Source organism: Eleutherodactylus coqui, chromosome 1 (genome assembly GCF_035609145.1).
Source record: "Eleutherodactylus coqui strain aEleCoq1 chromosome 1, aEleCoq1.hap1, whole genome shotgun sequence".
NCBI classification, from domain to species: domain Eukaryota; kingdom Metazoa; phylum Chordata; class Amphibia; order Anura; family Eleutherodactylidae; genus Eleutherodactylus; species Eleutherodactylus coqui.
This window is the reverse complement of record NC_089837.1, coordinates 496,697,276-496,713,360: the sequence shown is the minus strand read 5'-3', so window position 1 is coordinate 496,713,360 and position 16,085 is coordinate 496,697,276. Positions and strand designations below refer to the sequence as shown.

General features: G+C 43.9%; 1 protein-coding gene and 1 non-coding gene across 2 annotated transcripts in view; both read left to right on the top strand.

The window, feature by feature from the left end:
- The window catches only part of CEP295 (centrosomal protein 295), a 63,988-nt gene that overhangs the window by 34,154 nt on the left and 13,749 nt on the right, over positions 1-16,085 (top strand). Inside the window, exons 13-22 of the mRNA XM_066586928.1 lie at positions 448-545; positions 3,409-4,324; positions 5,382-5,502; positions 6,677-6,880; positions 7,022-7,225; positions 9,186-9,292; positions 10,294-10,408; positions 14,935-15,150; positions 15,372-15,526; positions 15,605-15,734. Coding sequence (XP_066443025.1) covers positions 448-545; positions 3,409-4,324; positions 5,382-5,502; positions 6,677-6,880; positions 7,022-7,225; positions 9,186-9,292; positions 10,294-10,408; positions 14,935-15,150; positions 15,372-15,526; positions 15,605-15,734 — 2,266 coding nt within the window. The remainder of the gene's footprint in view (positions 1-447; positions 546-3,408; positions 4,325-5,381; positions 5,503-6,676; positions 6,881-7,021; positions 7,226-9,185; positions 9,293-10,293; positions 10,409-14,934; positions 15,151-15,371; positions 15,527-15,604; positions 15,735-16,085) is intronic.
- On the top strand, positions 9,364-9,432 carry LOC136594603 (small nucleolar RNA U2-19). Its single transcript, XR_010788595.1, has one exon. It is a non-coding gene; the product is annotated as a small nucleolar RNA U2-19 (small nucleolar RNA).

The window sequence follows — 16,085 nt, the reverse complement described above, 5'->3', positions numbered from 1 at the left end:
ACAGCATTTTTTCCATACCTGCCTGAAACGCTTGTGGATGGGGTTTTAAAAATCTTATTTATGTGTAATGGGGAGAAAAAAAGATCTTTACAGAATTCGGGGTCTGTTACAGATTCTCTCGTCCACAGAGAAGGGAGGACCGGGCCTGTGTGTTATCTTTGCACCAGATTTCTTAGCTCATCCCACCATAAAACCTTGAGAATCATTTATGCCTGTGTTGAGAGTATCAAAGATAGTCCTAAGTTTGTACTCCCACATTCTTCTGCGAAGTTGAGATTTGAAGTTGCCTTTTAGTATAATAAACGTCTTGTGTTGTATGTTGTGTCCTTATCTACCAAAATGCTCAACCACAGATAACATGGCAAGGTGTGGGTGCGTTCTGCTCAGATGGAAAAGTGTGATGGGTTATGGAATTACATTTTTTTAATGCATCCTTCTCTTTTCTAGGAGTCTGCAGTCACGGCTGCACAGTTAAACACCTCAGCCGAAAGTTTACATATTCAGATAATTCGGGAGTACCAGCAGCGACTGATAGAGCAAAATAGGTATTTATTAACCTACTCACCAACTTCAAAGTGTGCCACTCTCTACTGATCTTGATCAAAGCTTTAATGCTGCTAGCATTTTGAAGATTCATGCCTTTTAAAATACCATAATGAAAGCCTTAGCCCTTATATATTCTAGCTGGGAGGGGTACAGGTTCTCCTTGTGGAGAGCACCTAGTCACTGTGAGGAGGAGACTTAAAGTCCCCGGGTGCAATGGTGACGTCACATTGTGACGTTTTCTCGGCGCACTGATTTTGCGAGGTTGTTTGCCTTCCCCAGTCATCTTTTTATTCCTTTCCCCAGCAAGCTGGGTACTCATTTTACCGGCCTCTGAGTGATGGAAGGCTGAATCAACCGTGAGCCGGCTACCTGATCCATGCTGGGATTGAACTCACAACCTTCAGGTCGTGAACATAAGGCTCACACAAGGAGACTTAAAAGGCCATGAAATCTATTCCTCCGGGAGAAGACTCTGGTTTTGGCTTATATTGCCAGTCGTTGTTACAAGACAATGTACGACTTTAAAAGGTCGGACATTGACTTGCAGGAAAGCTACCTTCTAGTAGGTGGCGCTGTAGAGGCATTCTAACATCTCATTTGCATACCAGAAGAGCATTGCACGTCCTGTAAGTCTCTTTACACTGACTGGATGACAATGTACATTGATGAGGGGCAAACCCCCCCCCCCCCCCCCCCCCCCCCAAAAAAAAGCAAAAAAAAAAAAAGTCTCTCTACATGGTTATTTCCTTCTGGAGAAGACTCTGGCTTATAGTGTAGTCCTCTTACAAGACCTGGTAATAGTTTGGGCATTAACGTGCAGGTAAGCTACCATGTAATAAGTGGCAATGCTGAGGCATTGTACCATCTCCCACTCTGATAACCTTGTAATGTATTGCACATGTTTTTGGTTGCCAGTATGTTTAACCCTTTCCAATCCAATTAGCATCCTGATTTTCTTTGGGGGCTTACTCTTTTTCTGCCATTATACAATGGCACTATCTGCTGGCTAAAGCCAGTACTGCATGAGGTGACATGTTGGATTGGCTCCGACAGCAGAGAGGCTGGCAGTATACAGTAAGGCCTCATGTCCACGGGGAAAATCGGGCCCGCCGTGGATTATTCATGGAGAATCCTGCAGGGTCCCTCCTTTCCCGCGAAAATGATGCTAAAAAATAAGAATTTACTTACCTGTCCGGACGCTGTGGACCTGCCCTCCATCGCGGCCGGATCGTCTTTCTTCAGCCCGGCGGATGTGCTCAGCACGCCGGCAGCGTGCCGCGCGCATGCGCTGGGCACTCCATTTTCTAATTGAACTCCTGCTCTTCTGCGCGTGGAGATCAGAATTCAAGCGCGGGTGTGCCGCGGATCCGGACGGCTTCCTTGGGCTTCAATAGAAGCCTGCGGGAGACCCACACTAAAATGGAGCATGTCGCGTTTTTTTCCCCGCACACCCAATCCGCGCCTGAAGGGGAAAATGACGTCCGGAGGTATTCCAACTACCTGCGGGTGTCCAATGCATCCCTATGGGGCGTGGATCCGTGTGCGGGAAAATAGCTGCGGATTTAAAATGACAATTTACCTGTGGACATGAGGCCTTAGAAAACCCTGACCGGTGTCTTCCAACATTGGAGCTGTACAGCCTTAAATTATAATGTCTTTAGACGTCATACAGTGGATTGGAAAGGGTTAAGGGATTTTGTAAGACTATTGTAGAATGAATTGCTATCTTACAGAAACATGCCATCTTTGCCCATAGGCTGTGCCTGATACTGTAGTGCAGTAATATCCGCTTCAATGAAGGTCAAGTCTAATACTAGACAAAACACACGCACGTGCCTCCTAATCTTTGTAACCGTCTGTCTGTCTGTCTGTCTGTCTGTCTGTCTGTCTGTCTGTCATGCATTACTACACCATTCATCCAATCGCCATGAAACTTTGGGAAGTTGTTGAGTACACTCCTGGGAAGATTATAGGCATAGTAGATTTATGCTACGATAAATGGCGTGCGTGCGTCATCGACAGTTACAACCCCCCCACGTAGATCGTTCGATTTCCATCATTGCCACTAATTCTCTCACTTCCCAATGTGAAATTTGGCACGGCCATTGATTATGTCATAAAAAGGAAAAGCTAATGGGTCCCAACTCGATTATTCAATTCTAAGCGCAAAAGAATTAGCGTCCAAATTTTACGTACGGAATCTAATTCTCTCACTTCCTGATGTCATATATATATATATATATATATATATCTCTGTCCGTCCTTTATGCATTCCTACACCATTCATCCAATCGCCATGAAACTTTGGGAAGTTGTTGAGTACACTCCTGTGATTGGTTGCTATTTCTTATACTGCTGAGGGCGGCGGCGTGGTGGAGCAAACGGGGTTTGCTGTGGGGAACAGGGGAGAGCTCACCCCCGGCGCCCCCCGAATCTTTTCGTCCGAGTAGTTGGTTACTCGGAAAAAGTGGTGCTCGAGTGCAAAAACGCCCTAAATGAGTAAGTTCGCTCATCTCTAGTTGCTATATATTATACTGCTGAGGTAAAATGAATGCTGCGCTGTGATTGGTTGCTATTTTTTATATTGCTGAGGCAGAATAAAAGTTGCGCTGTGATTGGTTGTTGTTTCTCTTACTGCTAAGGTAACATGAAAGCTGCGCTGTGATTGGTTGTTATATTTTATACTGCTAAGGTAACATGAAAGCTGCGCTGTGATTGGTTGTTATCTATATATAAAAAAAACGTATGTCTGTCTGTCTTCGCAGCAACGCTCGACTGGTGAGCTAGTTGGTTATAAATGCCCTAGGAATATTTTATCTGCACCTTGCCTTTCATACTAATGGACTTTCCTTCATGTTTTAGGGTTCACCAGCAATCTGTGGAGGAAGCACGGAAACGTTTACAGGAATATCAGTTACTGTTGAAGAATCGTTATCCTCATTTGTCCACATCAAGTGTAGGAAGCCCAAATAAGGGTCAAGAAAACACAAGGAGTCTTCAACAGTCACAATCGGACTACTCTGAAAATAATCGACGTGCTATCCCGTCCTCCCTTCCTGGTCAGAGTGCCTTAGTATCCTCACCAGGTCGTTCTCTGTCTACAGAAAAGCTGAAATCGTCTCAGAGTATGTCACAAGATCCAGCAAAGACTCAACAAAGGAGTCTGAGAAGTGGTATGTCTCTTCAGCAGAATTTTGATTCCATTCCTTCATCTGTAAGTGATTTCCTTGCCACGGATTCCTATGAACCTACAACACAGAGCCCTGTTAGTGTGGACTCTTCACAACAAACTTTCCTTGGAGGAAGAAGTCCAAAAGGACTATTCTCTCACAGTCCAACTGAAGACAGAGTTAGATCTCAAGATATTTTACTTGGTTCAGAAAAACTTTCCTCAACCTCTAGTCCGGGAGATCCTGACTCCTCCTCTGCTACTTCTTACCTCCCACTTCCTTTGGCACTTTCTTTAGATCTGCCTCAGGTTGAGTTTTCCGAACCAAGCATCTCATTCACGCTTCCTGAAGCAAAAAGAGAGCCTCTACCCCTGGGAGACTTCTCCAGTGTGCAAGAATTTCGGGAGAGACTTCTATCTTCTGCTGCAGAGATCCGTAACCAACAGGACCATCTGAAGGAAATGCAAATACATCTGGACCAGCAACGAGAATCTCTACTGTCCAACCAAAAAAGTCATGAGCAGCATCTCCTAAACAAACAGAAGGAGCTGGAGGAACAAATGCTAAGGCACCAGGAGTCACTAGAGAAGCTGCTTGGATCCACAGAGGTGAGGAATAGTAGAAAAAGTGGTTAAAAATAACAATTATTTATAGAAGTCATTTGCAATATCTTGAAGGCTATGTATATCTTTTTTTCCTTATAATCAGTGTGTTTTTAGAAATTAAGACTTTTTTTTTTATAATTAGTTTTCTTTAAAAAAATTCTGCTTTGATTTCTATGCTTGCATTGTTTTCCACGACCCTGAAACTGAAAGACTAAAATTTTAGCAAACTGATAGGTTCTTTCTCAGCCTCTTGCCTAGCCTGTAGTGAACTTGCATTCACTGCCATTCCACTGAGCTATTACCATAGCAGGGATGATGGAGAAGATCAAGAGGACAAAGCACAGAGATGGCTACTATTACAGAGGGCTGTAATTCATTCTGGGTTTATTTTTCTGGCTTTATCAGCAGTGAGGAGGAACAACCAGCACTTTCTCAGAATGAGATAGGCTGAGAGATAGCTGTGTAATATTGAGTGGGCGTGGTTATGCTACACAGCCTTTAAAAGAGCAGGGATGTTGAGTTTGTGCGCATTCATGATAGACCAGCTTACCAGCACTGGGAACAAACCCCACACAGACAGAAATGTGAACGCAGTTGAGCCTTTAAACCAAGTATGAGGATTTCTAAATGCGTGAGAAAGAAAACTTAATGCAAAAAAACAGATAAGTGCATCATTGTTTCTGCAGGGACTTGCTTAGATATGTGTGTGTTGATTTTTCATGCACAAAGGTTTCCATAGCCCTTAAGGCCCCCTGTCCACGGGCGAGGCAGAATATTGCTAGCAATATTCCACCCCCCGGAAGCAGAAGAGAGAACTGTTAGCTCTCTGCGGTGAGCCTATCTGACAGATGGGCTCACCGCGGCATACCGCTTTTTGAGTCCTGTGAGCAGAGAATCGCTACGTTTCTCCGCTCATGGACAGGAGGCTGCGCTTTTCATAGCAACGCTATCGAAAGTGTGCACTGTGTTGCCCTTGGCCGGATTATCGCCGCGAGTAACGCAATGCACAATCGCCCCATGGACAGGAGCTCTAAATCGCCACTTGTGTTCTGTTTTGAAGCCTGAACAGGGGGCGGTCGGTGCTGATCTCCACATGATTCCTGAACGTGAGCGGTATCGGTTTATGTCAGCACTGCTGAAGGCAATGGAGGACGATGCGGAAGACATCTCAACAATTACAAGTAAGTGAAGCTAATGGCCACCAACGAATGAATTCAAAAGCTGCAAATTTGTGGTTTAGTTTTTCCTTTTAGATTGTAGAGAACCTGATCTTTATTTTTTTGGCCAAGGTGGCGAATTGGAGAAAAAAAATAATCTAATTCATTAAAGAGGATTTCTCATAAACAGCATGTACCACATTTCTATAGGATAAGTGATTGTATGAAGGCCGGGACCCCGACTGTTCACGAGAACAGGGGTCCTGAGAGCTCTGTGAGAGGGATGTACATGTGTGACCACCACTCCATTTAGTTCTATGGGAATGAAGGAGATGGCCAAGTGCTGTACTCCGCTATCTCAATAGATGTGAATGGAGCAACAGCCACGCATGCTCACAACTGCTTCATTAACGCTTTGGACTTGGGGACCTCAAGATGTCCTTTCCATTGAAACATAACTTTAAGGTCTTCTTTTTTTTTTTTTTTGACTTTACTATTACTGACCTATCATCAAGGTAGGTCATCACTAGTTGATCGGCGGGGGTCCTACACTTGCGCCTCTGGTGATTAACTTAAAGGGGTTTACCAGAGTTTCAAGATATTCCCTAGCCACATCATAGGGGATAATGCGCTGTTTGTTAGTGATCTCGGCGGGTGGCCCACGTTGATCTTGAATGGGGGTCCCGTGTTCCCCATTGTTTCACTGCGGGATTACTGCACCCCCTGGCAGTGAGAAGGAGGCTAAATGAAGGTCTGGTCGTACAAGCCCACAAGTGTACTTTTAATGGGACTGCCGAGATATCTAAGCAGCATCTGCCATCACTCCCATTGAAATAAATGGACCACTGACCGCACATGCTCGGCCACACTATAGTCAGAGTGATGTCATTACGGGTGAGAAGCAACCCCAGAAACGGGCAGAGCGGCACACAGGAGTCACATGTTTGGTGGCTCACATGATGGAAGCGATGTTTAGTCCATGTTGCTGTGCAGATAGAGGCTACTGTACTGATATAAGAAAGGGATGCGAGCAGAATTTTGTGTGTGTGTGTATATATAATCTCCTATACATTCCTACTCTATTAATGAATTTAAAAATGGTACACTGGGCAGCCCCTTTTGAACTCTGACAACCCCCTCTATTTAAGTATAGCAACTGTAATCGTCCCCCGTTTTTGAATTTTTGTCATTTCTTTAGACTTTTCACCCCATAATCATTCCCTGATGAGACCTCCAGGAAGAGATCAGAAGTGGAGGCCTTCAAAGCCACCTGTTACAAAGACAAAATTGGGACCGTTCCTGCAGCAGCATGAGCTGAGCGCCATCCTGGAAGTGGAGACGCCCAGCGCCAGTTTCAGACGCTCCAGCACAGGAGTTCCTGAACTTAAAGAAAACCAACCTGGTAAAGTGGAACCTATCGTGTAGCTGGATTTTGAGTTACATGATCTTATGATCTTCTGGTTTAACTACTACTTTGCCAAACTATATTTAGAAGTTGTCGCACAACGTAGAATGTTAATTCTCTGTGGTCCATATATATTAGGTCAGGATGCTGGATCTGGATTCGGTGAACCTGTAGGTGCTCACCCAGACATCAGTAAGATGAGCACTGACTCCACTATAATACCAGCGGACCTGTCTGGGTTATTGGTCAGCATCGGAGACGAGACACCAAACCAAAATCATGTGAAGTTATCGTGGAGAGACACCCTGTCTTTAGATGGATCACATGACCCAACAAGAAGAGGTAAGGGATAAAACTCTTAAAGCAGCTCTCCACTCTCAGACAAATCAAGATGGCCGCCCCACTTATCTGGCTACCTGATGCTCACTGTGCATTAGTAGTGTATCGGAAGTTTTAAACACACTGCTTTGATTGGCCTGTGCTGCTCACGTGAGTAGTCTGAGAAGCGGTGTGGCAATCTAGGTTTTGTCTAGGACTGGAGGGTTACTTTAACTCCTTCCCGCTCCAGGATGTACATTTACATCCTGGAGCGTTGGGGTATGTATGCGGAGAGGTCGCGAGGCGAACTCTCTACATACAGCGCGGGCGTCAGCTATTTATTACCACTGACACCCGCGGGCAATAGCCGCGGGTGTCAATTCTGACAGCGGCATTTAAAGCCCCCCGAACCGCAGTGAGATCGGGGGAGCCGTGCAGGTGTCATGGCTGCCGGGGGCCTTCAGAAAGGCCCCAGGGCTGCCTTGAGAGACTGCCCGTCAGAATGCAGTATGACGTAATGCTATGGCATTACGTCTTACTGCAGGAGCGCTCAAAGTATCACATGTTGTAAAAGTAAAGTTAAAAAAAAGCAATAAAAATTGTTTTTTTTTAATTGTAAAAAAAAAAATAATAAAAGTTAAAATCACCCCCCTTTTGCCATATCTATAATAGAAATATAAAAAGTCTAAATAATAAAATAAAAATACATATTTGGTATCGCCGCGTCCATAAAAGTCCGATCTATCAAAGTAGCACATTATTTACCCCGTAACGTGAACGTCGTCCGGGGGAAAAAAAAAAAAACTAAACGCCAGAAATGCACTTTTTCAGTCCCCCTGTCTCCCAGAAAAAACGCAATAAAAAGCGATCAAAAAGTCGTATGTATTCTGAATTGGTATTAACGGAAACTACTGGACATTCTGCAAAAAATGAGCCATCGCTAAACTACGTCGACAGAAAAATAAAAAGGTTATCGCGCACACAAGATGACCGCAGAAAATACTTGAAAAAAATTAAATGTCTTTAAAAAAAAAAGTAGTATAGTAAAAAAAAAAAAAAAAAAACTATACAAGTTTGGTATCGTAGTAATTGTACTGACCCATAGAATAAAGTTATGTCATTTTTGTTGCAGTTTGTGCGCCGTAGAAACAAGACGCACTGAAAGATGGCGGAATGTGGTTTGTTTTTTTTCATTTTACTCCACTTAGAATTTTTTAAAAGTTTTTCAGTACATTATATAGTACGGTACTTTTAAATAGCACCACTAAAAAATACAACTCGTCCTGCAAAAAAAAGCCCTCATATAGCGATGTCGATGGATAAAGGAGTTATGATTTTTTAAGGGGGGGGAAACAACAATGGAAAAAAGAAAAAAAAAGTCGCGTCATGAAGGGGTTAAAGGAAGATGGCATTGCACTCTTGACCTGTGATTGCGATGCAATACGCTTTTTTTAGCAAAATTCATCGCAGCAATGTAAGTTTCTCGCCTGTATCATTGGGGGGACACAGTAAATACTTGGGTATAGCTTGTGCCACTAGGAGGCGACACTAAGCATAAAAGTGTTAACACCTCCCACTAGCTATACCCCTCCTGCAAGCACCATGGTCCTTTCCTGGTCTGCATGATTGAAAATTGCATATTTTTCAATAGTAAAGATATAAAACTTTTATCACTCACATGAAACTTGAATTTACATGCGCGCGCGTGTGTTTTTTTTTTTTTTCTCTTGCCGTAAGAAAGAATAGAAGATTCTTATACAAGAATCGCCCAAAAATACAACACACAGAAGTTTTTCTATCTTGGACCATCGGTCTAAAAGAAATATTGCTGATGTGAATTACATAATTTTAAATCCATTTCATGTGCAATATCTGGCCATACCCTAATTGGGCAGATCTCGTGTGTGTGAATGCACCTTAACCATCTTTACAAAAACAGTGACGTGACGTTGGACACGTCCAATTCTCTTTATATCCTTTTTAGATCATTCATTTACTCCAGGCTCACACCAAAGTCCGTATGAGATTCCCACCGGTCACAGGCATTCATTCCCTAAACCCCTTTCAATGGTGGAAGGAGCTTCCGGCCCCGTAAGTATTATTACATCATTTGATGCCATCCGTAAACCGGCTCCACCCTCTGAGGTCATTTTTGAAAAAATGATCAATGATGAAATTTAGCCAAATCTGAGTACTTGGGCAACCGGTACATGATTTATGCTGATCTGAGAAGCCCGTGTTTTGTCTCTTGTGTCCTGCTTTTCCTTGTGTGTGTCTTGAGAGTGTGATAGGTACTTTCACAAGTGCTTGCTGTGGCCCCTGCAGTCTTTTTTTTTTTTTTTTGGACTTGACATGGATTTTCTCATTGACATCAGTGGGGAAACCGGTGACAGCTGCTTTTTATAGAGTCTGTTCTTCTGAATTGTTCCCTAGAACAGTTTCTATAAGCCTTGAACGCAGGCGGCTTTCTAACTCCTTGTACATGTGGAAGTGTCCTTCAGGAATGTTTGTGTGTTGTATGTCTCTCCAATCTGAGCCATGATGCATCTTCTTCTCACCAGACACATCTTGTGGTGGTTTCTACACTTGATCTGAGCTCAGAGTGTCACAGGTAGGGTTGTACCAGAGTTACAAGATCTCCCCTATCCAAAGGTAAGGGGATAACATGCTGACCGGTGGGGGTCTCACTGCCGAAACTCCCACCGATATCAAGAACGGGGGTCCTGTGTTCCCCTTTGCCTGGCACTGTGGGGGTCGCTTTGCCCCTACAGTGATGTCAGAATGAGTGGAATAATGCATTTCCGTCAGCCCCATTCATTTCATTGGGCCTGGCAGAAATACCCAAGTGCCTGCGCTCACCATCTCCACAGTCCAATTGAAAGTGAATGGGAGCGGCCGTCGTTCCATTCAGTGTTCTCCACACTGTGGGGGTGCAGTAACCTCTCAGTGAGGACGACGTGGGACACAGGACTCTGTTCTCAATCAGTGGGGTCTCAGCATTGATCAGGATAGGGGATAACTTGTTATCTTAGTACAACTCCTGTAATGCATTGTGGTAAGGGGAACGGTTTTAAGCCTATATTTCTATCCAGGGGTCAACTGGACAAGGAAGGAGCCCAAATTCGGTCTGTGATTTATCCTCCACAACCATATCATCAGGCAGCTTCCTGACCAGCGAGAAAACTGATTCAAGTCCTGGAAACACTGGTATTTTCCTTGTGTGATGTACTCTTTACTGCAAACTACTAATACAGTAGTAGAAAATATTAACCCTTTCCAATCCCATTCCCCTGCCACCCACTCCCCAGCCCTTTTTTTTTTTTTTTTTTTTTTTTTTTGTGGGAAAGCGCTTTGTGGATTCCTTGGAATCACTCAACAGAAATGCATAAAAATGAGCAGTCAGGATGATTTTATTGGCAATTTTTTGAAAATTAAAGGTGTTAATATGTATATTACAATATGCAGAAGAGCGGTCAGACATCTGAGTTCTCTTCTGCATATGTATATTACAGTATGGAGAGGTCCCATGTCGGAGGTGCCCCCACCCCTCCACATAGTGTAATATATGCATGTAGAAGAGAACTCCGATATCTGACCGCTCTTCTGCATAGTGTTAAAAACCTGTGTTGGACCTCTCCTAACATGGGAGCTATGCAGGGAGATCTCAATGTCGAACCTTGGAAAGAAGAGAAAATAGTGTGTCCATGTTCCCGAGTTGTATAAATAGCAGTTTTATAAAATCATGGAAATATATAATTCTATATAGAGATGGCATAGAAAAAATCAATGGTGGACTCACCTGGTGTGGAGCCTGTCAGGTGACTGGAAAGGATTAACATTAGAGATGAGCGAACATACTCGGATACGCCCCTTTTTCACTCGAGTACCGCGATTTTCGAGTACTTCCGTACTTGGGTGAAAAGATTCGGGGGGCGCCGTGGGTGAGTGGGGGGTTGCAGCGGGGAGTGGGGAGGGGGGGGGGGGAGAGAGCCCCCCGAATCTTTTCACCCGAGTACGGAAGTACTCGAAAATAGCGGTGCTCGATCGAGTAATTACTCGAAACGAGTATATTCGCTCATCTCTAATTAACATGCTATAGTACTTGGGGTACATTTAGGCTTAAAGGGGGTGTTCCCATCATATAATGGCTTATTGCTAAAATATGCAATAACATCATGATTGGCGGAGGGTCCCCACATTCCAAGAATCACAGAACAGAGGTCCCTTCAGCATTGCAGCTCCATTCTCCGCTCAGCTTGTGACCCCCAAGCATCGCTGTGCAGGTGAAAACTGCTGAAGAGTCTCGGTGTAAGATCTCGCTTTAGTGATAACCATCCTAGATAGTCTCAGCTGTCTTCGGCTACATTCACACGGGTGAGCGCGATATCCGACTGAAACTCTGCCAGATATCACGCTTGTTCATGTGCGTTTTGCTCACGGATGCAAGGTGTTTTTCATGCAAAAAAAAAAGCCTTGCATCACATCTGTGACACGCACGTCAGCCTATCGCAAGTGTTTCCCATTGATTTCAATGAGAAACATAACATTGCACAACCTGCGAGTTCTATGCAATGTCTTTAAGGTCCCATTGAAAAGATGTGTTCCGAGGCACGCAAAAAAAATAAAACGTGCAGTAATTTATTTTTTTTTTACCTTCCAACATAACTTCGAGGAACAAAATGGCTAACGTGAAGAAGTTCCTGCATAAGAATGGAGTTCATATTCAAATGAGTTTTGTGTTTGTAGCCTTAGAATGAATTGCGAATAGATTACACTAAGCAACACAATTTTTGTGTCTAAGAAAAGTTTTTGTTCCTGTTAGCTTATTCTAAAATAGAATGGAAAATAACTTTCACTTTGAAAAAAGTTTGCTTTTGTGGTCAGGACATCGATAATTAAAAATATAGGATATTGAATGTTTAAAGGACAAAAAATGACATACAATTATGAGCCAAAGTAATTATACAATGCAGAATAATAATAATCTTTATTTGTATAGCGCCAACATATTCCGCAGCGCTTACATAGACGGGGGATACAGAAAGACAAAAGTACAAAAATTACAGGACCACGGTTACAAAGTAATCAGTTGATAAAACAATAGGGGTGAGGGTCCTGCTCCAACGAGCTTACATACTACAAGTAATGGGGTGATACAGAGGGTAAAATGGCTGGAGATGTGCACGGTATGGCGAGGTGGAGAGTGAGGGATGCTCTACATAGACAATGGTCAGACATTTAGCCGTGTGACGACAGAATCGGTATGACTGCAGGAGTGGTTTATGATGGCTAGCAGGGATTGCAGTCAGTAGGTCAGGGAGCATGTTATCAGGTGGAGTACAGAGGGGTTTGTTTAAGGTATGCCTTCCTGAAGAGGTGCATTTTTAGAGCACGTCTGAAGGTCTGCGAGTCCTGGATTGCCTGGGACTTTGGTAATGCTGCGCTGTGGAGGGCTTTGTGGATGAAGGTAGCCAGTGCAGTGACTGGCACAGGGCAAAGGCATCCGAGTACCGTCTGGACAGGAAGATGAGCCTGGCTGCCACATTCAGGATGGATTGGGGAGGGGGGGGGGGGGGGTAGAGTCTGGAGCAGGGGAGGCCGATCAGCAACGGGTTGCAATAATTGAGCCATGAATAGATTAGGGCAATAATAAGCGTTTTTAGCGTGTCTACAGTGAGAAAAGAGCGGATTCTTGTGATGTTCTTGAGGTGCAGCTGACAGAATATATCCATACAATGCAGAATTAATTAAAATGTCTGTCTGGTTCTTTTCGATTGATTACTGTGTACTTGGGTCATTTTCCCGCACCAGCCCCCACATGTAGTCACCCATCATTATCTTGATGTATTGTCCTTGATAGCGACTCTCAAACTGCTTTATATCTTGGTGGAACCTTTCTCCTTGTTCCTTGGAGTATGCTCCAGCGTGATTAGAATCCAGGATATGAACCTTGAGTGACATACTGCAGCCCATAGCGACGTATCTCTTCACCATAGTTTCCACCAACTCCACATAGTTGTCTGCTTCATGATTTCACCTGAACCGCGACAAGAACATTGTTCCAAACTGCTTTCTGTACTTCTGTGAGCAGGTCAGGAAATGTCAGACATTTTATCATCCTCTTGATCTGTGGTCCCACAATGATGCAAGCTTTTACTTTGGCCTCCGTCGGCTTCAGGAAGACCTTTAGTAGAGGTTTCATCGCTGTAGATTCTTATTCTTTATCTAGAGTTGTGACAAACTGTTTCATAAGCCCAAGTTTTACGTGAAGAGGTGGCATCAGAATCATCTTGGGATCTACTAGGGGTTTTCACTAGACATTGCTTCATCCGACAGTGAAGTCAATACGTTCAGGCCAGTCTCATCGATGGCACTGTCCAGTTTTGGCTCTGCTATCCCAAAGACAAAGATAGCAAGGAAACTTTGTGAAACCACCTTGAAGACCCATTGGGAAAACAATCATCAGGAAGTCTCCATTTGCCTCCCAGCCATACTGATCATACTTCAGAACTTGCAACAGGAATGTGACCCTACTGTACTCCTTGAGATGTGCAGAGTGAGCTGCTGGAAGGGGTTAATGGAAAGAACCAGACATTTTCATTAATTCTGAACTGTATGGACATCTCTGCATTGTATAATGACTTTGGCTCATGATTGTAAGTAATCTCTTTTCTCACGGTGTATGTCCTTGAACCATTCGAAATTCTTTACTTTTAGTTATCGATGTCCTGACAACAAAAGCAAACTTTTTTCGAAGTGAAAAGTTACTTTCCATTCTATTTTATAATAAGCTAACCGGAACAAATAAACTTTGCGTTTTCTTTTGTTGCCTAGTTAGCGGAGCGACCAAGGCTCCTCTTAAAGGGGTTGTCCCGTGGCAGCAAGTGGGTCTATACACTTCTGTATGGCCATATTAATGCACTTTGTAATGTACATTGTGTATTAATTATGAGCCATACAGAAGTTATAAGAAGTTTTTCACTTACCTGCTCCGTTGCTGGCGTCCTCGTTTCTATGGAGCCGACTAATTTTCGGCGTCTAATGGCCAAATTAGCCGCGCTTGCGCAGTCCGGGTCGTCTTCTTTTCTCAATGGGGCCGCTCGTGCAGGATGCCGGCTCCGTGTAGCTCCGCCCCGTCACGTGCCGATTCCAGCCAATCAGGAGGCTGGAATCGGCAATGGACCGCACAGAAGCCCTGCGGTCCACCGAGGGAGAAGATCCCGGCGGCCATCTTCAACCGGTAAGTAAGAAGTCACCGGAGCGTGGGGATTCAGGTAAGCGCTGTGCGGTTTTTTTTTTAAGTCCCTGCATCGGGGTTGACCCCTTTAAGGTCACTTTGTGGACCAAGCTATGCAGACGCTTGTGCACAAAAGGTAACAGATTGGCACAATGCTCTGTATCAAGTCAGTACGCTTCTGATTTATTTAAAGGAATGCAATCGCTTTTATGGACAAGCGTTACATCACAAAATAGGCGTTATTGTGCTCATACAGGATTGGTTAATACAGTCATATGGTAATTCACATGTTGGTAAAGTATCAAAAGTGAAATAACATTATATGCTTCTGCAAATTATTTATTAGCCTAAGCTGATATAAGAAACACATGACCAGGTGATGTATAGCATACAGATATCATTACTGTAACACTAGTGTTATATGTACACTTCAACACTCGCAGTAAATGTCCGTGATGTGCAGATTCCCCCTATACACACACATAATGTCTTTCAGATCTCCTATCGGACCTCCAGAGATGTAACTATTCCGCCATTGAGGTAAATAATGACAGCGTCTCCAGTCCATCAGCTGCTACAACTGGGATCCCTCCTGCAACAACATGGAGTGATTATTTGAGTTCAGTGGGAAATCGAAGCCAAATCCAGCAAATCATAGAGAAATACACCAAAGATCTCAGCGCCTCTCTAGAAAGAAACCTGAGTTTTCACTGTAAGTAACGTGACTCTTGTAACACTTTAGTTCCGGGCAGTTCGGGGGTTACACAGTTGCTTAGGATATTGTTCTCCCACAGAAAACTTTTTATGCTGCACTCCGAGGTCCAGGGCCTAATTTCCATACAGGGACTCTCCAGTTGTCAAAGGTGCGGGGTACGGAGACATTTATACTTTGTGGATAGATGGTGATCATTACCCCCTTCTGATTTCTTGCAGCTCCTGAAGTGCCTGCTGATATTTCGGCTGCTGATAACCACCTGTCAACCACATTCCACTCACTGGATCCAAAGCCCGACTTCAGTGTTTCCACTCTATCCTATGCCCATTCTGAGGACCGGAGCAGCCCACAAAGCATGCCGGACTTGGGGCAGGTAGGATTTCATTGTTTATGGCCTGCTCTGATATTTTGTCTCATCCAAATCTGCTGATTGAATTCTGTTTGTTCCAAGAGTTCCAGAAGCGGCAGAAATCATTCTGCATCCCAGCTCCCATATAACACGCCGACTCTCGGCTCATCTGTCGGTTTGTTCCACTCACAGAATATGGGGAGAAGTTCGCCCAGGAGGCACCATGAGGCAGGTAAGTGGAGTACAATACAGGCGGCAGTGATAAATATATAGCGGTCACAAGCTTTTCATATGATGACGCTTTCTGCTGAGTGAACAGAGCTCGTGTGTGTCTTATATAAATATGTGCTAGGTGGTAAATGGCGCACGTGATTTTTTAAAAAAAAATATATTTTTTTTTTGTCTGGACTGCAGGTTTTTCACATTGAGCAGTGCTGAACTTTTCTGTTCTGACCGTTCAACCTGTGAGGGTTCGTACACTTAATCCGAGTTCATATTGTATGCGTCTGTCAAAAATAAAGTTCACTTGATTGTATAACAAGTTCTGCAACTTTTGTGGCTTTGTTCTAATTCTTCGCTTTTC